Genomic DNA, 27,659 nt, shown 5'->3' on the forward strand with positions numbered 1-27,659 from the left:
TATATTAGAACTATAGTCATAATTAAAAATAAAATCTGAAATATTTTCGATGTACAAAATACTAAAAAAAAAAAAAAAAAAAAAAAAAAAAAAGAAATCCAAAATCAATTATTTTGTTAAGACAAGCAGAAAGTTCTTGAATCACTTAAATCGGACGCTTAGTTCTCTCAAAAACTGCCATTTTTTACATATTTTAGCTCCGTATCTTCGAAATGGCTGGGCCTCTGCCTTTGCCAAAAACTAATAAACACTTCTCCCAATCATTACTAATTGAATGTTTTTTAGATCATTCAAATCGGATACTCCGTTTCGCTCAAAAATTCGATTTCTATTTTCTGCACTTTTTGCTCCGTATCTCCGAAACGGCTGGACCTGCCTTTGCCAAAAACTAATCAGCTCTTTTCCCAATCAATAGGAATCGAATGTTTTTTGAACCATTCAAATCGGTTGATCCGTGCGCCCTAAAACGTGACTGGAAATTGTATCCACACATACATACACACACACACACACACACACACACACATCCATTTTTTCTGAGGTATGCCAAAACGTTCAGAAACCTTCAAAACGTCGAGAAATGTAAAATTTTTCAATTCCGATTTTCGGCCCATTACAATAACTTACCCTACGGGAAGTTAATTAATCATAGTGATCCTCATCAGTACTAATACAATTTAAAATACTATGTTAAATTTTAATAATAATATTCTCTAAAATATTTAATATTAAACATTCCCTGAATTTCATTTTTTTTTAATATTAATTGTTTATTCAATACATGCTAACATCACATGCTTTCTAAATTATGAAAACGTGCTGAATTTTACAATTTTTTGAAATATAGATTTTTTTTAAATTTTTTAGCTTTCTAACTTTCAAGATTATTTTTTAATTATTAAATTTTCAGCAAATGTTTATATTTTTAAATTACGATAATTAAAGGAGTTGTATATAAATAAATTAGCTTAACGTGAATTTTTTCTAATTTATTTAAATGAACTAGTTACTTTTAAAAAAAAAAAAAAAAAATATATCTTTAAAATTGTAATGAGATATTTTTATAATACGCAAAATTTTAAGTAGAGACCGATTTTTATCTTTTAATTTCTTTACAAGTTATAAAGTTTCATTAATTTGTCTCTAGACATCAAAGCGTTTAGCATCAAGCAGATTAATTTTATAAAGCAATTGTGCACATACAATTATACAAACAAAACTACACTCATTCATTACAATATATGTCTATTACTACCAAAATATGTTTTAATTTAAGAACGGATTAAGATCGTCTTAAAATGAAAATCTATTTTACGTCATCTTACTACGTCATGTAAATATTTAATGCAAATATCAATAAGTCATTAATCCAGTGCAGGGTCAGTACAAAACTGGAACAAGTACAAAGCGTTGTTAATCACAAGAATAGGTCACCGAAACCATTGAGGCGATATCTTGCATAAGATTTTCCCATAAGTTCATACAATTCTATGAAATTGAATCCGTCGTTAAGACGCCATGAAGAACGATGGAAACATGCCAATGTCATACTTCCTAAGTGCAATTGCCAAAAATGGGTCAGACGGAAGGAATTTAATGGAAATTCAATGTTGTTTGTACACAAAAAGCTTTAGAATAGATCTCTATTTACTAGACCAACGTTTGGTTATAAACTAAGTCTAGAGGTTCTTTTTATAAGGAAAGGGAGACTAAATATGGCTGATCAAGATTTTTTGTTATGTACAGGAAGTTTTTTCTCTAACTTCCTGAAGAAGGAGTTCGTGTTCACGTCTGAAAATCCAATTTGCTAATTTTATATTCTCTGGAGGAGGTTACAGGTCATTTTGAATCGTTTGGGATCAAAATTGTAAACTTTGTGCAAGTAGTCAACTTTTGGCCATTCGTCGATGGTCTCTTAAAACAGCTTCCGAAAAAATATTATTATTTAATGATTAGTTTTTAGGTTGGCCTTTTTATTTTTATATTTTAGATTGGCCTCATCATTCATTTTTAATTTTAGCGCAAACATGGAAATTTCATCCCGAATCGTAGTTCATAACTTTTAAAAGATTATAACTTTTTCTTAAAAAAATATTTTTTGTATTGATAGACATTTTTATAATGAACAAGAGACTGAACTAGCTTTCAGGTCGTGCAGACTAATTCAGATATAATTGGCATTAAAACTATAGAGTAAATTGATCTTTATAAACAACCAAAAATAATTATTTTTCTCAAACAAAATCAAATTTTTGTTTTGAAAAATATCTGTTTAATGAACAGAACTCAGATGAATGATTACGAAAAATAAACAAATTAAATATAATGAACATATTTTTTAGAGTTCAAGTTCAAGATTATTACGTTTTCATAAGTAAAAAAAAGTATGTAAGTTCAGTGTTATAAAAAATGTATATGTCAAGTGACTAAGTTGGAAATATATCCTTATATTAAATCGGATATATTTTTTGTGTATTAATAGATCAATGTAATTAAACATTTCCTTAGAATAAAAAGGATACTGATTTGGATACATATTTCGGAACAATTTTCTATTGTATTGAAGCAGTTTGCTTTAGAAATATATATTACACTAAACGAATTTGGAAAAAAAATGAATAATTGGCTCGTGGTTTTAGAAACCTAGTCAAAGATAATAGTAAAAGAGTTTGTATAATTAGTTATTAGATGGGCTCTCATGTCAATATAAGAAAAAGAATTTTATTAGCATCCCTTAGGGTAAGTTATTGTAATTGCCCAAAAATCGAAATTGAAAATTTTTGCAAATCGTAATAGAAAACGAGCTTCTGGAGAAAAAGAGCATTTGATTTGAATGATCCAAAAAACATTCAATTCGTAATTATGGTAAAGTGGGGATTAGATTTTAGGTCTAGTCATTCCGGAGATACCTCTCCATCAAATCACTTGTATTGACGAAAAGATTACTTTTGTAAAAAAAAATTTCAAATTTTTTAAATAATCATGGTACGGATTCTAGCAATTTGAGTTAAGGCACGATTCCATACACCATTAGTTTGAATTTGATTTTATTTACATTTTTATTAAATTTGATATTTATGAATATTAAATAATAATAGAATAGAAAAAATAAAATCAAAGATATTCATACTTTTATCATTAAACATTAATAGTTCGCAATAAGGTCATAGAACCATATTTATTCTGCAACATTGTAATCTTAAAAAACAAATTGTAGTTTTAAATAAATAAATAAACACTAATGCATTGTTAAAATAAAATCATATAAAGACAATAAAATCTATAACCGTGAAATATAGTTGCTGGAATTTTTATTACTACTGTTTTATTAACATAATCAAGAAAGCATAACTATCATTAACTAATTGATTCTGCATTCTATGAATTTCATGCCTTTGCTAAAAATGTGCGATTTGTTCGATGACTGAAGGTTGAATGAAATCTGCTATATTGTACCAAAGCCTTATTGTACAATATGAAATTTCATGAATTACGTATGTAAACATTTTTAATCCTTTGGTCCAAAGGATTAAAAAGGTTTACATACGTAATTCATGAAATTTCATATTACATTCAAATAAAAATTTATCTAATTTTTGTGACGCTGTCCAATATCAGGTTTTGATCGAAAAGGGGAACTAGGAACTTATTGTAACAAGGGTAAGTAGTAACAGGCGTTTTCCAATAAGAACTTGAACGATATTAAAAAAATTTTTTGACTCGATTAAACAGGTAAATCGTCCTGGATAATATTGTAATATCTAACGTCTCGGCGCAATGTACAGAACTGTGCAGGTCCGTCAATTTTGACATATAATATAAAATTGTATTATCATAAAATTTTGATTTGCTTTATTATTATCAACAAATTTTAAATTTTATATATCTTACTGCGTTTCAAATTTATCAATCTTTGATATTGTGTAATAATGTTTGAGCTTTCTAAATCGTTTAAATAGTTATCTTGATTAATGTAAAAAAATCACGCATGGGGTTAGTTGAAATAAACACTTGGAGCTAGTTGTTTACAAGAATTATATACAAATTCAAGTAAAGATCATTGAGTTAACTATAGAGTTTGCGAGACATGAGCACATGAGTAAATTGTGTTACAGGAGGCCATATATATTTTACTTACATTAAAAATTAGAGTATTATTACATTTTTGTCATTTCTACTTTCCCGATAGATGTTACAACTTACCCCAAACACTTTTTCTAAAAAATGATAAGATGTAAAACAAAGAATTATTTTTTCTGGGTACGGTAGAGGAATAGTTATAGCATCTCTTTTTTATATCGTTGAATAATAAGCAGTAAATTTTAAGGAGTATTAATTTAAAAGAAAAACTGTTACAACAAGCACCTTTTCTCCCCTATATAATAATCAAGGAAAATTTAGAACAGACTTTTATTCTAATAGTGCTGACTTGTTATGATTTTAAAATGATTAAATTAATTTTTGAAGCAATTAGAGTAGGACAAGCTCCTTTATAATTACAGACAATCGGAAGAATGCATCAAAATAATTTATTATTCGATTTTGATCAAAGTACATACAATTCAAATATGCATTTCATATCACGATGATGACAATTAGTTTATTTATGTTTCATTATTGTTAATAACCATTATTTGCAAATGTTCTTTGTACGATGATCTCTCGTAAAACAATAGCCGAAACAAAATAAGTATAAATGTTTGCACAAACGTCGACCATAAAACTCTTCATATAACAAATTATAAACAACAAAATGTATTATTATCCAGTCGAAAATTCAATATAGGTATCATGTAGAACAATTGACTATGAGAATTGAATGTGAGAATATTTTGAAAATAAGAATTGGCTGGTCTCTTGTTTAATTTTCGCTTAATCACGCAGATTACTGAAATTGTTGACCTTTCGGAAGGAAAATTTGATTTTCGTTATTTTGAGGTTGAGAACAGAAATGATTTGGTTTAGTTTTGGCATTTTACTTTCACTTTGATATCGACAAATTGGTGTAGCTCGAAATATGATTTTAACTGAATTTTATAGAACTTTACAGGAATTTACGAAAAGAACAATATGAACATTTATTACAGGTTATATTGTCTCAAGATTTTTAGTACTATCTTAATAATATTTTTACGTTATTTCTATTATTGAATAAATATTAAATCAATGCACATTAGCCTATATTACGACAAACAAGTAGTTATATAGAGAGAAAGATAATTTGTTAATGAAAATATACATATAATATTTTTCTTTGAGGATTGTTGTATAAATAATAAGTAAGTAAATTTGAGACAAAAACAAGTAAAGTAAGTAAGTAAGTAAATTTAAAACAAAAACATGACAAGCTTATTACTAGTTAAGCATTTAATAAATTGTAATTATTATCAACAATTAAAATTTTGCACGTGCAAATAAACTTGTGACTAGATGTAAGGATAACATTTTTAATCATTGAGCTCGAAGTTTTTTCAAGATACTTTGACGAAGAAACCTTAGCTCGAAATTGTTTTTCAATGAAACTTTGAATAGTTAGTAATCATTTCTCATAAAATATAACAGGTCTATGAAATATCTCATCAAACTCCCAGGCAAGTAAACATAAGGTTTTTGTAAGTTGATATTTGAATATATGGAGAAAAATTGTATTGAAAATTTCGCTGGCTCAAAATTTATTTTAGAGTAATGCTTTCTTTGAAAAATTTGTTTGAATTGACCTGTTTAACATTAATGAAAATGAAACAATTCAACATTCAATGAACCGCTGAATATTTCAGAGCTAATCTAAACTGCTAGAAGACTTGACGAATCCCTATTTTGAATAAAAAAGTTAATTCTTTAATTAAAGAAGTTTTAGAGGCTATATAAATTTTTCATTTCCTAATTTAAATTCCAATTGCAAAGATTGTCAACATATTTTTATCTGATTATTATTAATTAAATTTTCTATTTTTCTTTGAATTGATCATATCAATTAAACGAGAAAGTAATACAGACCCTTAAAAGTAGTGTCAATTTGAGAATTATTCATGTAAATACTATACTACTATAAAACTATCATTTATTAAACTTACCGCTGCCAATTGTGTAACTTCATTAACATTAGTTTCAAAATCCCATTGCGCTGCAACATTTATGGTGCATTCCTGAGACGACTGCAAATCAACTTGTTGAAGATACCTCTTCACGGCCTGTAAATTCCTATTATAAGCTTCATCTCTTCGATCAAAATCGCGATCTCTATCTACACCCCTGTAAAAATCATCTCCTGAACGACTCGAAAAATTATTGTATCTATTCCTTTGACCATTGTATCTGTAATTCTGATCATTTCCAGGATAGTTTCCATTATCGACTGGATAATTATTACCATTATTCACTGGATAGTTGTTACCATTATTCACTGGATAGTTATTGCCATTATTCACCGGATAATTATTACCATTATTCACCGGATAATTATTACCATTATCAGCTGGTCTGAAGTTTCTATCGCGAGATCCATAATTTCTGCCGTTATTGGCATATTCATCTTGTCTATTATAAGCATCCCTATTATCTGCAGGATATCTATGATTTGGATGCATCTGATCTAGGTTGCCATTTGGATAATCTAGATTTCTATTACCGATGTTTCTATCGCGGTCAGAGTAGTCTATATCAGAATTTCGATCATCGTTTCCGTAATTGTTTTGTGAAGTGTCGCCAATTTTGACAACTCCGAGATCCCTGAAAGGATTCGCATTTCTATCATCTTCTCGGTAATTGTCGAAATTTCCTGTGTAACTATTGGTGTAAATATCTGGTCTTATTGCAGTTCTATTGTAAGGAGGTAGATCTAATTGAGGTATAGATGATCCTAAATATATATTAGTTAGTAAAATTAACGTGGTGCTGTATCGAAGCATTTTGGAACTAAGATCACATTGAAAGTTTTTGGATAATCAAACACTATAATTAATCACTTTAAATTAATTAATTACAATAAATTTATTCAATGAATTCATCCGATAGTTTATAAAAGATCTAAATAATTAGAAAAAAAAATTCAAAAATTTAATTTTTCGGCTAAATTAGAGTGGTCACTTAATTTAACGCTGTCCTCTTATTGACTGTAATATTTGCGGCCGTGTCAAAGCTTAAGAGACGCATGCGGGTGCTGTTTATGTCATGTGTGTGGACAACAATACAGGTAGTTAATCGCTCACTAGTGCTGTCCAACTGAATAATATTTCGATCTAAAATTATTAACTATAATCTTAGCAAATTTTATGCGTTTTACTAATCAATAATAGAAATGCGTTTTGTTCTTTATAACTTTATAGAATTTTTACTATGCAGAATATCAAGGATAAGATATATTTATGTAAGATAAATAATTGCAGGTATAACAAGGACAAGATGTATTGAATTTTGGGAAGCATACTCCAATATTTTATTGAAATCCAATTTAACAAAATGACACTGTATGATTGTATCATAAGTACTAGCAACTTTCTGAAGCTATTTTTATGCGTTTTTTATATTGGTGGTAGAAGTTTTGTAGACAATTCAACAATCTGGAAAGAAAGACTAACCAGCCAATTACACCACATTTTTCACATAAAATGGTACTAAAAACTGTAAAAATACTATGTAATTGCTATGCAGTCACGCGCCTAGAAAACGTACAAACTTGAAAAAATGAATCTTATCATAAGTGCATCTTAATGTGTCATAATAATGCATGCAAGAAGTTAGATTTTGTGAATAAGAACATTGCCTTGCCATAGCATTGGTCTATATTAAGGCAGAATTGGCCAGTAAATTATGTAATAGTTTTAAAAATAACTTTTTGATAAATAAAATTGGAGTATCTGTTTGTACTATTCAAATATACCTTTTTTTAATAAATGCATATAAACATAAAATGAATGCACATACAAAATTAACATTTTTCTTAAATATTGTCTGTCTATTTTTTGGGATAATCTTCGTAACGGCTGGACCGATTTTGCCGGAATTTTATTGGCTGGTAGCTGATACAATTGCACGTAACTTAAGTTACTTTTATTGTAGAAAGAAAATCTTTTCTTATCTTATATTGCAGAAACTGGCTGTACCCAATACTTCATTTGCATGAGATTTGGCACAAAAAATAATTAGATAATTTAGTTTTCTTTTTGGTTTCTGATTTTTTTTTGGTTTTTGAATTTTATTTCATGTTGTATTATTTCAAAATATTTTAATAATCTTATAAATTTTATATTAAATAATTTTAATTATTTACATTTAGACATAGTTGAATTTTAGCTGTTTTTTTTAAATTATATCATAATAAGTTTAGAACATCGGTCTTTATTATTTAGATTTATATTTAAAATCACATAAAAAAATCTGATATACATAAATACCTATGAGTTAGATTTTTCGTTCTTTTTAGGTACGCCCATTAATTATAATTTAAAAAATCAAAGCTATCCAAAAACATGACAAAGGCCAGTAGTGTAATACTAAAAACTGAAAACAATTTGCGTCTAAGATAAATACAAAAACTGAACTTTAAGTTGAGAAAAACTTATATTTTAAATGGAAATCCACGCGAACAAAGCAAATTTGTTCTGCAAAACTCTGCAGCTTTAGCAGATACAGCTAGTTAAAAATAAATAAATAAATGTACTGCCAATAATAATGCCTGCTGCATAGTTTTTTATGGTATGTTATGAAAGTTAGTTTTTGGCAAACATTCGTTTGTGGGATACGGAGCAAAATAGAAGCATCCGATTTGAATTATCTAAAAAACCTTCAATTTGTAGTCATGGTGAGATGTGGTGATTAGTTTCTGGCAAAGGCTGGTCCAGCCGTTTTGGAGGTATCTAAAAAGCCTTCAATTTATGATGACGGGGTAAAATGGTGATTAGTTTCTGCAAAGGCAGGTTCAGCCGTTTTCGAGATACCTTAAAAATTGCAATTTTTGAGAGGACTAAGCAGCCGATTTGAATAATTCAAAGAAGTTTCAGCTTGTATTGACCAAAAGATTTAATTTCATTTTTTTTAATTCTAGCTAAAATTTTAAAGATTACTTATATACTTCAATTAAATAATTTTAACTTTGCTATTCAGTTTATATAATTCTTATAAATATTGGACAATGCCCTTCATTTTAAATTTGATTGATTGTTTTGTTTGTTTACTTTTCTGTAAAAATATATAAGTTGAAGTATTTATAATAATCTCTTTGAAAATATTTAATATTTCTCAAATATTTCCAGCAATTTGCCTTAAGGCACAATGCCATACACTGCTAGTTTTATATTATATCCTTGTTAGTGATGCTATGTATTCCGGAAATATATAAAAATCTATAAAAAAATAATGCTAGGTGATAGTTAGATAGTTTGAGAAAAAAATTCAGGGATATCCCGTTGCTAGCAGTGACATCGAAATATTACGATTATTTTCCATCACTAGTTCTACGATATCTCGCTAAATATATACATGGGCATATTATCTGTCTAGTCGACCCCTCGGCCCCACCTATGCCGTGGGATAAATGCTGCCAACACTCGGTATTGTACTCGAACGAAATTACCTTGGACGTCTCAACAACAGGGATCCATAATTATCCTTGAAAATTCTTGTTAAGTCGATTAATAACACGATTTATTCGTTTGACAAGATCAAATGCACCAATACAGATGTTATTTATATGCAATTCATCATTTTGCAAAACAGATCAATGGATTGTATAATATGTAGAGACGTAATAGATAAGATAATTGGTATTCGATGGATATTTCTTGATTTCATTACATATGGTTAATTTGAATATGTAGACACCGTGGGAAAATCTGCCAATAAATATATTTATGAGCATAATATGCTTGTTAATTTTTGCATGTAATAATATTTACTTACATTAATAGAAGCTTTATATATTGATTAGTATTAATTACATTCAAATTGCGAAATAGCAGTATAAATATAAATGGAATGGAAATCAGTAACTAAATATTAAATAATGGCCACTGCTTATTTAAACTTTCTGAAGTTTTGCTTTAACCATCATGAAGTGTCGATATGATATTATGCTATTACAATAAAATTTGTAGTCAACTTCCTAAATTGGAAATTGTAAAGCATTTTAAAAGTGGCATTTATGGTTCGGTTTGTCATCATAATTAACTATTTATATAGATTAGTACATGAAAACCGTATAGTAATTGTAAATTTTGTAAACCCTCAATAATTATAAGTATCCTGCCCAATTGCTGATTTTATCTATTTTTTTCTTATTTTGTATCTTTTATATATCTAATGTTATGTCATTTTTTCTTTTGAATTTAAATAAATCTTTGTCTCTTCTCGTCACACAAATTATTTTGTCAAAAATTTGCAATCATCTTTCAATTATTGTACTCTTGCCTACTTGTCCAGTTTATATTCTTTTTCCACATTTTTTTCCACATTTTTTTTCAACATATCCAATAGAATTGGTTTGCACATCCTCATTTACAAACGTACCTTTAATTCTCCACATTTTCTTCTGCATTCGGAAAACATTTCTCTATTTGTCAAAGTTTCTAGGTTATATTTCAATTTGCTTTTATTATTAAATATTTAATTGTAACTTATAATATTATACTACTATCATTAATATCATCATACTACTATTTTCCAAGATTGTGGTTAATAACAAACACTTTCTAAATATATTTCTCTGAATTTTATTACTTTTCTGATATTATTAGTATTAACACATCTCTATATTTCAAGTCATATAGATATTCTTGTAGAATTCATCTGAAAATGCATAGGATTTTATTATAAATTAAATATTATTCCATTCAAGATGTTATTTGTCTATTAACTGTTGTAATAAAGCTTTCAATCAACAATAAATTAGATGCAGCGGGTCCAAAATCTTTTCAACGTCATGATTTATGATTGTTGTACAATTTATTTTGATTTCTCATATTTTTCATTAGTCTTATTTTTCAGTTATAAGAAATAAATTCTTATTAAATACAGTATTAATCCTTTGTTGGATAACGCAAGTGGTAAACACAAAAAACAAATGTATTACATGTAGTTCTGTAAATAGTTATATCTATTTTAAAACATTTACAAAAAAAAATAATAATTTATTCAACAAATAGTTGATAATAGGAAATTACATTTTAAGAATTGTATGAATAGTATTATACAAAATTAACCGCCATTTCTATATAAAATAATTAGTGTATTTTGCTAGCAATGGGTCTTCTAGCTGGCCACGAATTTTTGCCACCACGGCAAACTCTAGCCAGTTTAGAGCTATTATTTTCTTAATAACAGCTTAAAATTTATTATAAATTTAAAATTAAAATCTAAAAAGGTACTAAATTATTTCATCAGATAGATAGACAGATAAAGACATATATTTCAATAATTATGAATGTGTACATAACACTTCCGATTTTGTTCGGATTTCTACATGCAGGTATATCATCCCTGAGTTTGTTCTATCAATACAATAATAATTATTTTAAGTATAAAAGGTGTGATACAATTGTGTGACAAAAAAGATTATTTCATCAACTATTTTTGACGTCATATTAAGCTTTTGGATCTTTACTATTGTTGATAATTATAAAATATCGTACACAAAGTTCGATGAGTTCTTTATTCAGTCTCTGAATTTATGTTTTTGTTAAGTTTTGCGGTTTGCGTAAATTATTATCAGTAACATTCGCTTTTCCCGTTAAAGTACGATAATTTGATTGCACTTCACCTACTGTTACAGTTTATCACTCTGACCGCAATAGCATTGTTAGCTTTTTCCATAATGGTACTATCATTTAAAAATATATACCTATTACATAACTTTTTCATATGCAATTTTCCATACTGCCAAAAAGTCACACTTTTCAGTGAAAATTATGTTTTTGTGATTTTTGTTGAAAACAATTGAAACCATCTTCTTTTTTCAACAAGACCATGTTATAAACCATTTATTAGAGTGAAATACCACAAGGTAGTATACTCGTATGCTAGCAATATTGCACAAAATTTTCTTTTTAAGAAATAATTTATTTCGAACTTGACCTTGAACATATGCAATATAAATTACAACTTTCATCAATATAATTAGTTTAGTTTCAGAAATATCCAACATAGGGTAGAGTGGGGCTTGAAAGTCCTCGGATAAAAAGGTTCATCACCGATATCTCAAAAACAAGAAAAGTTAAAAATTTTTCAACAATGATATTTGATACCAGTACAAAATAAACGGCAATGTTTGAAAATCCATAATAAAAGTATTTTCTTTCGTTGTTAGTTTTTTTGGTTTTGAACACTGGCGTTTAGTTTTCGAGACCTTAATAAAAATTTTAATTATACATTATTTAATAGTTTTATATGATGTTTTGTTAGTTTTAAGTTAGATTCAAAAGTTTTTTTTATATAATCTCTATAAAAGCTCACACATGAGTGGGGTAGAAAAGACCAACTGAACTTTCAACCAGGCAAAGACGTAAAAAGTAAATTAATTTAAAAAAAAGCTATTATACGAGAGATATATTAAATAAATATTTATTCCAACTTAGCTGATGACTCATCAGTGACGAATATTTTTGACGAAATATCAGATCAAGGTTATATACAGTATTATCTCAGTGAAAATTGTACCAATATAATTTTTACTTTGCATTGGTGGAACAACGTTGCTTTTCGAAGCAACATTGTTTTCTTTTTTGAAATTTGTTTTGAATTCGTTCAAAATTAAATGAACCAGGTAACAAATTTTTGAAAAACAAAAAATAAAACAGATTTCTACAATGATGAATTACCTGGGAGCTTCACTACTTATAGTCAGATAGTTTGTTTGATATGTGTTATTTGTTGTGATATAAATGGCTTGATTTTCACAATATACTTGCTCAAAATCAAATTGGACCTTTGTGTCCCACCCCACTCTAATTAAAGATTGCTATGAACATTTCTTACAATAAGTTATTCTAATATTCTATTGTTCTTTTAGTCTTTCATGTATATGACATTTCATATATATTCTTGATGATAGAAACAATTATTCTAAATTGTTGTTACTCAAGATTTTTTTCAAATTATAAATTAATTTTAGATTAATCGTTATTTAGTTTTATTATATAACTTCTGAAGGACTTAAAAATACCATCATGTGAAAATATTTGTTATAATAAAAAATCAAATATTTCTCAAGTAAAAAATACATTACTAAAAGTAATTGTACTTTTCATAAGTACAATTTTATTATATATTTTTGTCACATATCCAAATTATCCAATTTTTCTTGTATCTCAAAAAGTTATTTTATGAGATTTGATGGCATGTTACTCTAATTCCTCTTTTTAACTTTAGTCTCCTTGTAGATGTATAAAGTTAGTACTTATATTTTAAAAAGTAGTAATCTTACATATACAGCAGAATATAATAATTTTTTAAATAATGTAATATTTATGCTACAATTTTTGCCGGGAAAGATTTCTCCCACGTGATTACTCAATTATCCAATAATATATTTGTTATGGTAAGAAAATCTGATAATTAAGAGTTAGTATCCTGTTTTCTCAAGTAAAATATACATTTTCTACCAAGTAATTAAACTAATTACCTTTATTTATAATAAGTCTTACGTACTCGTACAATGTCGTGCATTACACAGATCTATTGTAGCTCAAAATTCAAGGCATCTATCAATGTGTGAATGCATGCAACATTCTCAAGGATTCAATATAAATGTTGATTATTATTTAAATGAACTGATTCATTAATTGAAAATAATTTATACTTTATATTTATATAACAAAATTATATAGTTCTGATTAGACGAACCGCTTTGTTTTGTAATAATTAATAATACAGTCGAGAAATGCAAGAAGAAACTGAATGTGATGCATAATATTTAATATTCATAATTAATAAGGGAATTTATATTTTAATTAGAGCTGTAAAGTGAATTTTATTTATATTATATACACAAAAAATTCAAAAATTAAACATTTTGGCATATCATAAAAAAATAATGTATATGTGGAGGTGTGTGTGTATGTATGTACGACTTCAATTTTTCATCCACGATTTCGAGAGCACGAATCAACCGATTTGAATGATTTGCAGCAGTTTTTGAGAGAATCTGATGAAAATAATTAAGAAAACATTCGATTCGTAATGAAGGGCTGATTAGTTTTTGGCAAAGTTTAGTGCAGTAGTTTCAGAGATACAGAGCAAAAAGTGCAAAAAAACAGTTTTTGAAAAGACGAAGAATCAATAGAATGATTTAAAAATGAAGAATTTTTCGTATTAAAATATTTAAAACAATTTTAATTAATGGTTGATCAATAACTTTAGCTTTACATTGAAACTTTGTTTAATTTTTGTCATCTATGATAAGGTGCAATTAAGTATATCAAATGCTAAGAAGTACGTAAATAAAAATTCATATGAATAGTTCAACTTTTTATTCAGAACTATTTTACACATACCTTCATTAAAACATATATTTATGCTATGATGCTAAACATTCATCAAGCAAAATATGCGGTGGAATATTAAGGTACATGCCAAGGACATTCATTTTAGCAATAAAAAATATGATTTGCTAATTAAAACAGTGATTTACGGTTTTATCATACTAAAACCTGTAAGTTTAAAATTGTGTCACACAGAAAAAACATTTATTAGATTATTTGACACAGATAAACAACGTGTTTTAGATGTCATTGTTTTGCTCTTCAAGGTGGTTTTACTATTCTTCGGAGGACTTGCGTTCCTTGCTGCTTGTGCACTCTGAAATAAAAGAAAATAATATTATTATGAGATTTTATTTTTTAAAAGCAAAAGAAATATAAATACAACTTTATCTAAAACAATGTCATAAAATAAATTATGATTTTGATGTGCTAAGCATGTACTTTGACCATATATTTTTGTGAATCATTATAAATTCTTGACAAAGGAAATGAATAGATGAATTAATTTTCGTATTAGTCTGAAAAAAAATTCGATTATTAGAAATATATTATTATTTTTTCTCAAATTTATTTATGCCCAACAAATGGTGATGAGAAAAAATTATAAAATATAAAGATTATCATAATATAAAGTTTTTATGTTATATATCTAATGTTTACATATAAATTACTACTTTCTTCAACATACTTCTCTTAGTTGGTTCCCATCCAATAAATTCACCATTTTTCTGATTTTCTGTAACAAGCCAATCGTGCAAAGGTTTGAAGTATTCGATTATTCCACTTGCTTGCATTTTGGGTTGTCCTGTAAGAGCTGTCATTGCCTCGGGCCAAGTTTTTGATCTACCGAGTTTCAACATATCTCTGAAAATATTAATAAGAATGTTAAGAATCATATTTTACAAATCACTTTAATTAAATCTTCACATTATATAAGATGTTTATTGTATCATTTGAACAAAGAAGAGTGGTATCGTCAATTTTTGGTAGGACATCATTAAACAACTTAAAGTAAGTGCAATGGAGATAAAACGAGAACTACACTTAGATGTACAATTTTGAAATGAATTAAAAACTGGTTTGAATATATATTACAAAATGATTGTCTTTTACATGTGACATTGAAAGAAAAGTAGAGTGGCTGGATGGTCAATGTTGAAAAGAATTTAAATGTTCAACGACCTTGGCTGGAAGAGATAACACAGGGAAATGCCAAAGCATTCATATCCCTCGAAATCTGAATAAGAACATTTTTGGTTATACTTGAAAGCATTAAAGCAGATATTTTTGTACCTAGACTGTAAAAAATTCAATTGCAATTCTGCAATACGCAATCAAGGAAAAGAATTAGAACAGGGTGGTGCTCTCATGTCGTAGACTTGCTAAGAAGCTGTCTAACCCCAAACACCACTAATAATATTGAGACAGAAATCGTATAAAAATAAAATTCTAAGAATGTATAGAAATCTATTAAAACAATGTGCTAAATTTTAAATTGAGTTATTTTTAGCACAAAGGTTTGATGAGATTTCCTCAATTTTGATTGCTTTGTTGTCTCTTCAAATTCTCTGTTTTTTTGGCGGCACCTTTTAGCAGATGTTTAATATATTGCTCGAAATCAACATGATATATTGTTGATTTAGTAATGACAAATAGTGTAATTAAATATATAGATGCACTTTCATGAATGCACTACCGTGCTCTATCAAATCACTAGTATCACAAGAAATATTCAGAAATTGTACAACCTATCTTAAATTGTTGTTTTTTTAGTTTGCCAAATTAATTGTGAAAAATGTTGCTGTGTCTATGAAAAGCGATTTCCAATTCAAATTTTATTTGACATATTCTATAACCTCAAGTGCAAATTGATATCAAGCTGCCCGATATCGATCATGATTGTTATATAACCTCAAATGCAAATTTGAGAACATGCTGCCCGATATTGAGCTTGAGAGAAATTGGGACTCGCCCACGTCCTAAATTGTATATGCCATGATGGAGTCATCTTTTACATTGAACTTATAAATAAAAATAATTATTCATTATTCTTACCCCAAAGCGTTTCCTGCATTTGTACTCTGGTAAATGTCACAGTCCATAAGCCTTTTATTTTCGTCGTTCGGGGCATATTCTCCAGCCAACTCACATAATGATCTTTGGAACTGGAATTGAATGATATGGGCAACGCAATATCTGAAATAAAATATAAAAAAATTATATTCACAATCATAAAAAACACAAAAACTAAAGAAGAGTGAATGTGAAATCTATAAATAATGCATAAATGTAAAATGTGTGCTGATTTTTTTCTATTATTAATTCGAACGACCATTGGATTTTTTTATATTTATAAAATGCAACAAAAGACCAAATTGTGTAATATGATTATGTTATTAATTTCAACTAACAATTGTAAGACAATTACGTTCTCTAAGATTATTTCTAATATTTTTTTCCATATAAACGCGGCATTAAATTCAAGGTTATTAATTTGGTAAAGAATTTGATAATCTATACTAATGCCAAAACTAATAGATGTATATATACTTATATTATAAAAAGGCGATTATCGAATTCACATTTTATACAAATTATCTTGTATACACTTGCGGGTTTAAATGAAATTTATAAATTATTTTGGTTGATCCAGAACCAGAACCGAATTATAGTTTTCATTATATTCACGAATGTAAACTCTAAATACATTCTTGCTTCAATAAACGTGTTATGAATTATATAATTTATTTCTGAATGGCATAATAATCTCTTGCATATTAAATACCACACCTTAATTACTTAAAGAATTTCTATTCATATATGTATAAATCAATTCATACATAAACGTTAGGCGTAATAAATAATGCCAAGTAAGAATGAATATTTTCGAAAATGTTTATATTAATTTATTCAATTTATAGAAGAAAATATGTTTTAAATATAGCTTATTTTCTAAAATAGTAAACGGTAATATTGATTCAATAAGCAATTGATGAATACACAATTAGGTAATTAAACTTAATTAACTTAAAAAAAATGTCTGGAGATTTTGTTCAGTATTGCATATTCAAAAATTACGAAACATTCAAAAATTAAGAGAAGTTGGAAAGGATCTCTAGTTCTCTATCATCAAATAATTTGTATAAATTAATAAATTGTTGCTTTCGACTTTTTAAGAAACTAATATATTTTACTTATGGGACACTAAAAGGTTCTTGATATATTTCAGTTTCATTAATCAACTTAAAAAAAAACATTTCTGGAGATTTTTTTAGTATATCCAGAAATTATGAAACCTTTTGAGAAACTAGGTGTAAGCCACACCTTGTTTTAAGAGAGAAGTTGGAAAAGGTCTCTAATTTTCTATCATCAAATAATTTGTACAAATTAATAAATTGTTGCTTTCGACCCCTTAAGAAACTTATATGCTTTATTTTATGATACACGAAAGGGTTCCTGATATATTTTAATTTTGTTAATTAGTTTAGAAAAACCCATGTCTGAAAATTTTATTGCATTGTATATCCAAAAATCATACTTCAAATATGGCATGATCGGTTTGTCATTGTAATTAGCATTTAAAAATAAAGCTTCATTAGAGAAATGAAGTAATTGCTGATTAATAAATTCTATTATAGAAATATGTAAATTTATAAAAAAATATTTCTGTTTTATAAAAAATGTATTAAAAATTAAGATTTCAAAACTATAAAAAATGTCATGACATGAAATATTGTTTTATCAAAAACTCATGGCCTCTTTGCTTTAAGAGAACTTGGAAAAGATCTCTATGTGTGCAAATAATTAATAATATTTAGCAACTTCTAAAGTTATGCAATAAATTTTGCATTTATAAAGAAACGGATCGACTGATCGGCGGGCAAAGCTAATTAATCGAGTACGACTGGCACATTTTTACAAGAATATGCATTTGACACTTCTATAATTATGTCATCAGAGTTAGTATATTTTTTTAGCATGCTCATCTTCAGCTGATCAGATTTGTGGTAAAAAAAATTAAAAAAACAATAGTTCAATTTAGTCTTACCTGTTATATTCAACATCGGCAGATATGTGATATTTGGCAGCAATATCAAAGTCTTTTTCTGATCTGTCTACTGGTGGTTCCAATCCTTGTAAATCTTCCCTGAGTTTCCAGTAGTAACAGTTGTAGTTTTCTGGTTTGGTATTTCCACGGAATGTGCTCAAACGGAATTTGTCCAACAAGAAAGAGTAATACAAAATTGGTATTTTATCTAAAGCCTGAAAAATGAAATAATAATTATATATTATTGATAATATTTTATTGGTTGTTAATTATTTTTATTCCTCGTATTAATTATGGTACGCCAAGTTAAGGCAATTTGTCTTAAGGCACAATGTTAAGCATCACTACTTTCTAACTAATTTACTTTTCTAATTTGTAAACCAAATAACTCTATGTTATTATTATTGGTTTCTACTTACAGTAGCCATCAACAGATTAATTCTGTCTTTAGTTTCGTCTTTTGGTTTGTTTTCATCATCTTTGATAAGTCCAAGTTTTCGTAAATGTTTGGCAGTCATTGCAGACATGGCAATAGTATCCCCAATTGCCTCATGGAATCCTAAAAAATAGTCATTTTTATTTCTCTATTATAAAATCAAATATATACTTGATGACTTAAGAGATGAATGTCAAGTGATTTTATAATTTATTATACTGGTTATTTTTGAAAAATATATACTTTTGAAATATACATATTATATTAAGATGTTATTAGGTTTATAATAGAATATTACATTAATATTCTGCATACTTATGTTACAGATAGATAATTGAAAGTAGAAAAATTACCATTTTTTTTAATCCATATTCCAGAAAAATTAAACAAATTCTAGAAAACCAATATTTTTTTTACAAAACTTTACTTTTCTAAAAACTACTAAAATTGATACTAAAAACATTTTGGATACAAATTATCTTGTTTAAGTAAGGAATTTATTTAAATAAATTGCATGCTTAAAAATACATCAATACGTTAATTAATGGAGATATCAGTTAGTTGTTTTTTTTTAATTAAAAAGTTATTTATGTAGAATACGGTGAATACAATAAGTATGTAAAGTTTTGAAGAAGCTTAAGTGAAATCTTTATGTATATTTTGCTTTTTTATGGAAACTCTTGATAATACATTTATTATTATAAGAAATGTGAGTAGTTTGTTGCTAGGATGAATAAATCTTGAAATATAAAATAATGAAAACAGGACTGAAAATTGGTTATAATTATGAGAAGAAAAACCACCAATTGGCTTATTGGTTCGTGTCCATTTAAGTAAGAAGGCAGAAAAATTATATTTTTTGTCAGAAAGTATGGAGGATATTGATAGCACTGGAAGACCAGAACTAATTTGTAGAATTTGAATAAGACCATTTTTGCTGAAACACATTATAGAAGAGCATTTGACGTTCATAAAAATTCGATAAAGATTGTTGAATAGATATTAAAGCTGTTGACGTCCATAAGAAGACAACGCCAGAACCAGTTATAAAAATTAGAATCTGGCAATGTATGCAAAAATGCATCGCGTTTTGGAAGACCGGTTGGATGTAATAATTCGATTAATTACTACGACTGCCGAGTGGACTAAGGATGACCAGATGGTTAATAAATCATGTTAATTCAGTTATTATATTATTTTTATAATTGAACCTGGATTAGCCCCTGTTCTGTAGATAACTGGCAAATGCTCGTACTGAAGATAGTACTGAATATGACCCATCTCGTGATGCACAACCCGATAGCTTCTAGTATCGACTTGTGTACACTGTTTGATTCTATAAATATCGATCGATTTTAATTCTACAATACTAGACAGATGCCAACACCTTTGTTAAGTTAAATTTTTATTACTAAAATTAGTATAAGTTAATAGGTTTAATACCGAAATACCGTTTATCTAAATTTAGTGTTCAATCTTTGTAAACGGTTGATGTCATATTCAGCACTTACACCAGATATCGCCTGTACGATTTACAATAGCTACAGATAATGATAAATGAAATATGCAAAACAAAATTCTATAAATGCACAAATACTAATTTGTTTTTCTAATAAATAAAGATGAAAATGCATATATGTATTGAGAGAATTGAATGAAGGTGTTGTACTATAACTAGTAAAGGGTAATAGTATATATAAGAATAAATACATACAGAAAATTATAAAATGTTCGGATTGGAAATTTTATGTTAAAATAAAGTTTCTATTAAGTTTTTTAAATTAATTTGTAAAAAAAAAATTCATAATATAATGCAATCAATATTATAAAATTTCCAAAAAGAAGCAATAAAAAAGAGTTTTTGTTTTTTTTTTTTGATATGTACGAAATTTTTGTTATTTTTGTGCATTTATAGTTTACAGTAATGGTTTGCAAACTTCTTAAGTCTTTCAATAGTTTAAACCTGGATTAGCTCCTTCTCTGTATATCAGCGGCAAATGTTCATATTGGAGGAAATACTGAATATGACCCATTTCATGATGTACTGTTTGGTAATCGCTGGTTTCCACTATTGTGCACTGTTTAATTCTACAAAAAATCATATTACATAATACTAGACACATATTTCAAACAATATTATTAGAAATATTAATAAAAATTTTGAAATTCATAAAGATATTTATCTTTTACATTATTCTATAAAGGAGCTAAGGGCTACATGTAAGAGTGGTAACTAGTAACAGGCGTTTTTCAATAAGATATTGAATGATTTAATTAAGAATTAAAAAAAAAAAATTGTCTCAATTGGACATGAAATCCGTCTTGCGTATATTGTCATAGCTAATGTCCTGCAGGCCGACGCAATAAACAGGACTGTGCAGGTCCATCATTTTCGACAGGTAATATTAAATTTCGGTTTGCGTTATTATTGTAGACTTATTTTAAATTGTATATATCATGTTTTGTTTCAAATTTATCGATCTTTGATAAGGTGTAACGATTTTTGTGGTTGCAATTTTTTTAAAATATTTTTAATATAAAAAACACCCGGGAGCAGTTGAAAAGACATTACAACTTGCCTCAAAGACAAATTCTCAAAAAAATGAATAATTGTAAAATAATGAACTATAGTTATGGAATTATGTTTACTTAATTCGGTAGACATGATAAAAGAAAGGAGCAAAAAATACCACGAAAAACTACCAAGTCACCCAAACATATATTTAAAACAGTTAAGCGAGGAATATCCCACACGAAGATTGAAAAAAAATGGCCATATGATCTTAAATAAAATGTCAAAAATAAAAATAAGAGAGATGCATTTAAGATAATCTCTTAAATGCATTAACACCAACAGCATATTGTCTTTAAAAATGTATATTATTTTGATTGACAATAAAACTATGAAAAAAATCGGTAGACGAGTAGGGTTACAGCAACTATCCATTTTTATTTTGTAGAAATATAATTAGTGAATCTCAAGAGATATTAATTTTAAAAATCTATTGCAACGAGCCCCTAGCTCTCTTACGTATTAAATATAATTTTGAAGAGAGATTATCTTTTTTGAAATGTTTAGCAATGTTTTAAGATTATATGCTGCAACAAATTGCAAGGTGTCAAATTATTTAAATTGAATGTTAATAACGTACATATTTTTTTGTGAATTCCGAAGAAACATATTTGTTTGATAATTGTGTTGATTAGCATATATGTAAATTTATGCATATATAAATTTATATAGATATGTAAAATCTATCACACACACACAAACACACACACGCACACACACACACATATATATATATATATATATATATATATATAAAAAAGTTTAGTAATCGGGCATAACATCAACAACAGTGTTCAATTTAACACTAAGATTAACTAATTTTTCATTGAATGAAGGCTAGGATTAGAGCTGAAACGTATGGATTTAAAATAAATTTTTGAAAGAAATTCATGTTTTTTATTGATGTTATACCCGATTACTAGACTTTGTTAATACATATGTCAACATCAATTTCAGAATCATACAATATATATATATATATATATATATATATATATATATATATATATATAAATATTCTTAAATATATACATATATTTATATGTATTTATTATATTCTACTTTTAGCATTAAAGCTTTAAGTTTTTTTTATAAAGCAGTATAATAAGTTTTATCATAATCTGAAATTTGAAAAAAAATGCTAAAAGCAGAATTTAATCAAAAATCGTTTGAAATTTACTATTTTCAAATTTAAATTTGCTTATTAATTTTATATAATTTGCTTATTAATTATATATAATTAATATTGTATAATTTTAGTTTATACATGGAAAGTTTCATAAATTTATTTTAAAACTTGGGTTCACTTAACAAATACTGATAAATATAAAGATTGCTAACGTATACTAGTTAAAAATAATGATACAAAAAATGTTTACAAAACGGTTTAAAAAATGGCATCCCATTGTTAACTAGGGAATATACATACAGGGTCCGCCAAATAACATTATATTTTTTTCTCAAATGCTTTTTTATTAGAAAGTACAATCCTTCCATATGCATATAAATGATACTATATTTTTATGGAATATAATTTTATTCAAATGGCTGTCTCAGCTGGCCATGCAGTAAAAACTACTGAAACTAGTTGAAAAAAAGCGCCTAGATGGCGAACCCTTCATATGACTATATCTAATAAGATTCTTATTAATACGCGAAAAAAATTTTTTGCTCAATGCTATTTCAAATTCTAGAAAAAATAATATTTTACGCGCAAAAATGATTGCAAAGCGGTTCAACAAATATTATGTTATCTCTTTGTTTATCAAAAGCACACATCTATCGCGTCTCTTTATTTTATTTGAATTTTGTGTACTTTTTCGATATTTGTTGACATTTAATTTCGAAGGATCGTCCATTAAACGTAAGAGAACCGTAAATTCATGACATTTCAATTACGTCAGAGCAAACAGTAATAATAAATGTCAGATGTTTTCGCTTTGGCAATTCGCCTTCTAGTGTTTCACCTGACATCGGAGTCTTTGGAGAAATCCCAGGCGCTCGCGTGACACACGACCTCGCGCCCGTCCGTGGGCTTCTCGAGCATCGACCGCTCCCAGAAAGACGGGGGCACGCCGGTCAGATTGATCGACTTGAAGAAGTCGTCGGCCAGTTCGAATAATTTCTTTGCGGTGTAGTTCTGCAATTTGATATTGAGGCAAATTATTAGATGCAAATACAATTATGTCCACGAGCAAGTTTATTAACTTGCTGTCAAACATTTTTTTTAACTCGTTTTATTTAGCAATCAGAAATACATAAAGATTCCTATGAGCTAAAATGACAATGTAAGAGCGATGCCTAAGAAGAGCTCCAATGAGATCTTCTCAGTTTAACAATTACTATAATAATATTATATTAGACCTAATCTGAGACTAAGGGACCGATTCTGCCGCAATGTTATGATAAGGTCATGTTATGAAGAATTTTCCATAGTAATATAGACAAAAGTTATGCGGTTGGTGTTCAGTCAGGCGAATTTCTCAGGTTTTTTGATGCAAAACATAACCTAAAAGCCGCACAAATGTCAAAAAAACTATGTTAGATAAGTGTGTGTATCTGATTCCTCTTAGATAACATACGAGTGACGTTGCAGTTTATGCTTAAAACGCCGGAATGAACAGCAAATACATGATATTTTGACAGCATTCAGTATGATTCATTCGCATAATGTATGGGAGTCGGAGCGTAACATAGCTATGCCGTAACATTTCTCTGTTATGCGCAGAATCGGTCCATAAGTCTAAAGGCCATTGTCGTTTCAATCTCCTTGTACCATAAGGTTTAGTAATTTCAACTATAGATGGGTTCGAATGTGAGTCCAGTTTGCGTTTGTATTTTTCCTTGAATTCTTGGAAAGTTAAATGTACCGTTTTCATCTTGAGGTCGCTGTGAATGGTTTCATTTGTTACGTACCATGGAGAATAGATGTCGAACATAGATGCATAATAAGTTATTGCAATTGAAAATAGAACATCTTTTATGTTTAAGGATTTAAAAAATCCTAATGTAATTTCATTACATTTAATATCACATTAGGAGGCGTCCATTAATCACGTGAGGTTTTTTTGGGGAGGGGGTGTGACAAAAAATCACGAAATATCACGTGGGGCATAGTAAAATATCACGTGTATTCATTTTTTACTTGATTTTTTTAAAAAAAATCCAAATATTTTTTTTGAAAATGATATTATCTTGAAACTAAAAATACACGTGATGTTTTGTAGGGGTGGGGGAATAATTTTGAATATCACCACGAATCATCAAGGGGGAGGCGGGGTCCAAAAATCCTTAAAAAATCGATCACGTGATTAATGGACGTCCCTAGGTAAATGGATGTGCACTTGTACTATGCATCTATATATGATATATTACATCTTTTTCATAAAATTTCCTCTGTTTAATATCTACTATATTTTATGAATTATACACATTCGCAAGGCACTACTTTTTAACATCCCGAAGGAGAAGTTTATGTTTTCATAAAAAATCCGATTCACTAATTTCATGTTTTCTCGTCGTTTCAAGTCATTCTGAATCGAATGAGACCAAATTTGAAAAAAGTATGTATGTGTGTGTGTATGAGAATAGCTTTATTGCCGTAAATCGACGTTTTCTCAAAAACGGCTGGATCGATTTCAAAAATTTAAAAGTCATTAGATGTATCTCGATGAAGACTAGTGTTTATCAATTTTGCGCGACGATCAGCTTTCGTAAATAGCAAAAAAGTGAAAAAGTTTTTGTCCACGTTTTAGCCTGCAATTCTGAATCGATTTTAAAAATTCGAAAACCGTTCGAAGTACATTGGTTGGAAATCGACCTGATTAATTTTTGGTAAAGATCGACCGGGCCGTTTCTTGTAATAAAGTGTTAAATTTTTTTTTCGACGATTTTCATGAACTTTTTTTGACGGTAGATACGATAGTCTTATAGATCATATTAAAATATTAAGGCCCTACGACAAGTCGTTTAATTTTAAAAATTCGTCAAAGTTAGCAAAAAGTAGTATCGTTTTTCGGCGTTTGTCAAAGTTAGACCTTTCGACGACGTTTGCTTAAACGCCTGAACCGATTTCAACAATATAAAAGCCAATCGATGTATTTGGATGTGGTTGTAAATTATCTTTTCTCAGTTTTGTGCGAAAATCGGCTAAGCCGTTTCTTTGTAAATAGCAGAGAAGTGAAAATGTTTCGTCCACCTTAAAAATTAAAAACCTTTCGAAAGATATTGGTTAAGATAATGATTAAAAATAAATAAATCTACGAGCCCTTTTCTTGAAACTAACTGTTGAAAAAATTTTTTTGCTGAATTTTATTAACCTTTTTTTAGCAATAGATATCCATGGTCTTATAAAACATACTACAATATTACGGCCCTACGATAAATACTTTAATGTTAAAAATTCATCAAAGTTTGATAAAATATTATAGTCAAAATTTGTGTCAGAAATTGCTTTTGTTATGTGATGAGTCAAACATTATCAATTCATTAAAATTTAAAATAATAAGCGACAAACTAATATAATTACAGTTAATTTTTGAGAAAACTCACTCGAAATCGCAGTGTTTAGATTTAATTGAAAGCGATAACTTTATTTTTGAAATAAACAGTTGAAAATTTCATTTAATAAATATCTAAATTTCAATTTCGATTGATTAAGTTAATTCATACACATTTCGGGTAGTTCATGAAACTTACCTTAAATAAAATTGCCTTAATTAAAATCTTCTTTTTGATTAACATATAATATAACAAGGTAAGGCAGTATTTATTGTATAAAAAGTGTTATCATTTTGTTTCGTAATTAAGGCATAAATTATTCCGATACTATTGCCGTTCGATTGCTTAATTCGCGATATTGATATTTTATTTGATGTTATTTTATATAGGATAATAAAACATTTTCTTTTTCGGCACGTTATAAAAATGTTATGCTTTAACGATAAGCTCTTGGTTGATTTATGAAACATAACATGATAGTAAAAATGTATATTTTATGATAAAATTTTTATCACAAAAATTATAAATTCATAATCAAGATATCGTTTACTTATTAATTTGAGTTTGTATTAATTTAAGATATGCTCATTAATTATCGGTAATATTGAAGCACATAAATTGTATACATATACATATTAGATTAATTTGGATGTACTACGTGCACTACCTAAAAAAATGATATTTATGTGTGAGTTCCTATACAATTGAATTTGTGCATGCATGTTTGTAGATATGTTCAAAAACCAAATAATTTGGATGATTGAAGCAACTTAAAAATTACACTTATAAAGTTCGGTTTCATGAGAAGAGATCAAACTAAATTTAAAATGAAAATGAATCATGCAGTCGTAAGAAGAAACGGAAACATCTTTACTAAATTTGAAAGAATTTTTGTTTTAATTTACCTGTTTCACCAACTCGTCGGTAACATCAGCATCGGCCGCTTCAGGATACGGTTTCAATATATCAGGAATTTGTTCCCATGTCTGTGCCCAGTTATTTCCTAACAAATGTGCTGGAATGGGTCCACGTTGAGATACAACTTTAGAAGAATATTGTTTCCTTAGTTTTCCTCGAACATACGCGTGCAATTGCAAGTACAAAGGCTTTACTTCGTCGAGGATACTTTGGATTTGGTCCTCGAAGTCTTCGGCGTCGTAAGCCGATAACCACAGGGCAGCGGTGTCGGTGTAGTCTGGAAGAATGGAAAAAGTTATGATGAAAGTTTAATATAAATTAAAAAAATAGTAGTGTTTTCCAAACAAATTTGTAATTAAATATGAAATCACTCAAACTAACAATAGTTTGATTTCATATTCACATAGGGTGGGGCGAGGCATAAAGGCACGCGGGTATAAAGGTTTACTACCGATATCTTAAAAACACGTAAAGTTATGAATTTTATAAAAACAATATTTGAAAGTAGAGGGAATAACATGTGTGATCAGCTATCACCTTAATTCTTACGATGTCTTTTGTATGTTTTAGTAACTTTAGTTTACTTTAATATATTTTTTCAGTATACGTTATTTAATTTTATTCTAAGATGTATTATTAATTTTAAGTTAGATTCAACAGTTTTTTATATAACCTATATTAAAGTTTGTGCGTGGATGGGGTAACAAAGACTAG

The 27,659-nt window shown here is 27.9% G+C and overlaps 1 protein-coding gene across 1 annotated transcript in view; it reads right to left on the reverse strand.

Moving 5' to 3' along the window:
• The window catches only part of LOC113373934 (angiotensin-converting enzyme-like), a 157,772-nt gene that overhangs the window by 101,975 nt on the left and 28,138 nt on the right, over positions 1–27,659 (reverse strand). The window contains exons 13-20 of the mRNA XM_026614200.1: positions 26,933–27,222; positions 23,495–23,667; positions 20,919–21,043; positions 18,939–19,078; positions 18,520–18,734; positions 16,527–16,667; positions 15,160–15,335; positions 6,075–6,859 (exon numbers count right to left, since the gene is read on the reverse strand). Coding sequence (XP_026469985.1) covers positions 6,075–6,859; positions 15,160–15,335; positions 16,527–16,667; positions 18,520–18,734; positions 18,939–19,078; positions 20,919–21,043; positions 23,495–23,667; positions 26,933–27,222 — 2,045 coding nt within the window. The remainder of the gene's footprint in view (positions 1–6,074; positions 6,860–15,159; positions 15,336–16,526; positions 16,668–18,519; positions 18,735–18,938; positions 19,079–20,918; positions 21,044–23,494; positions 23,668–26,932; positions 27,223–27,659) is intronic.

The sequence above is a fragment of the Ctenocephalides felis genome, unplaced genomic scaffold, assembly GCF_003426905.1.
Source record: "Ctenocephalides felis isolate EL2017-DRISC unplaced genomic scaffold, ASM342690v1 CF-g0.4_SCAFFOLD_01604, whole genome shotgun sequence".
Classification (NCBI taxonomy): domain Eukaryota; kingdom Metazoa; phylum Arthropoda; class Insecta; order Siphonaptera; family Pulicidae; genus Ctenocephalides; species Ctenocephalides felis.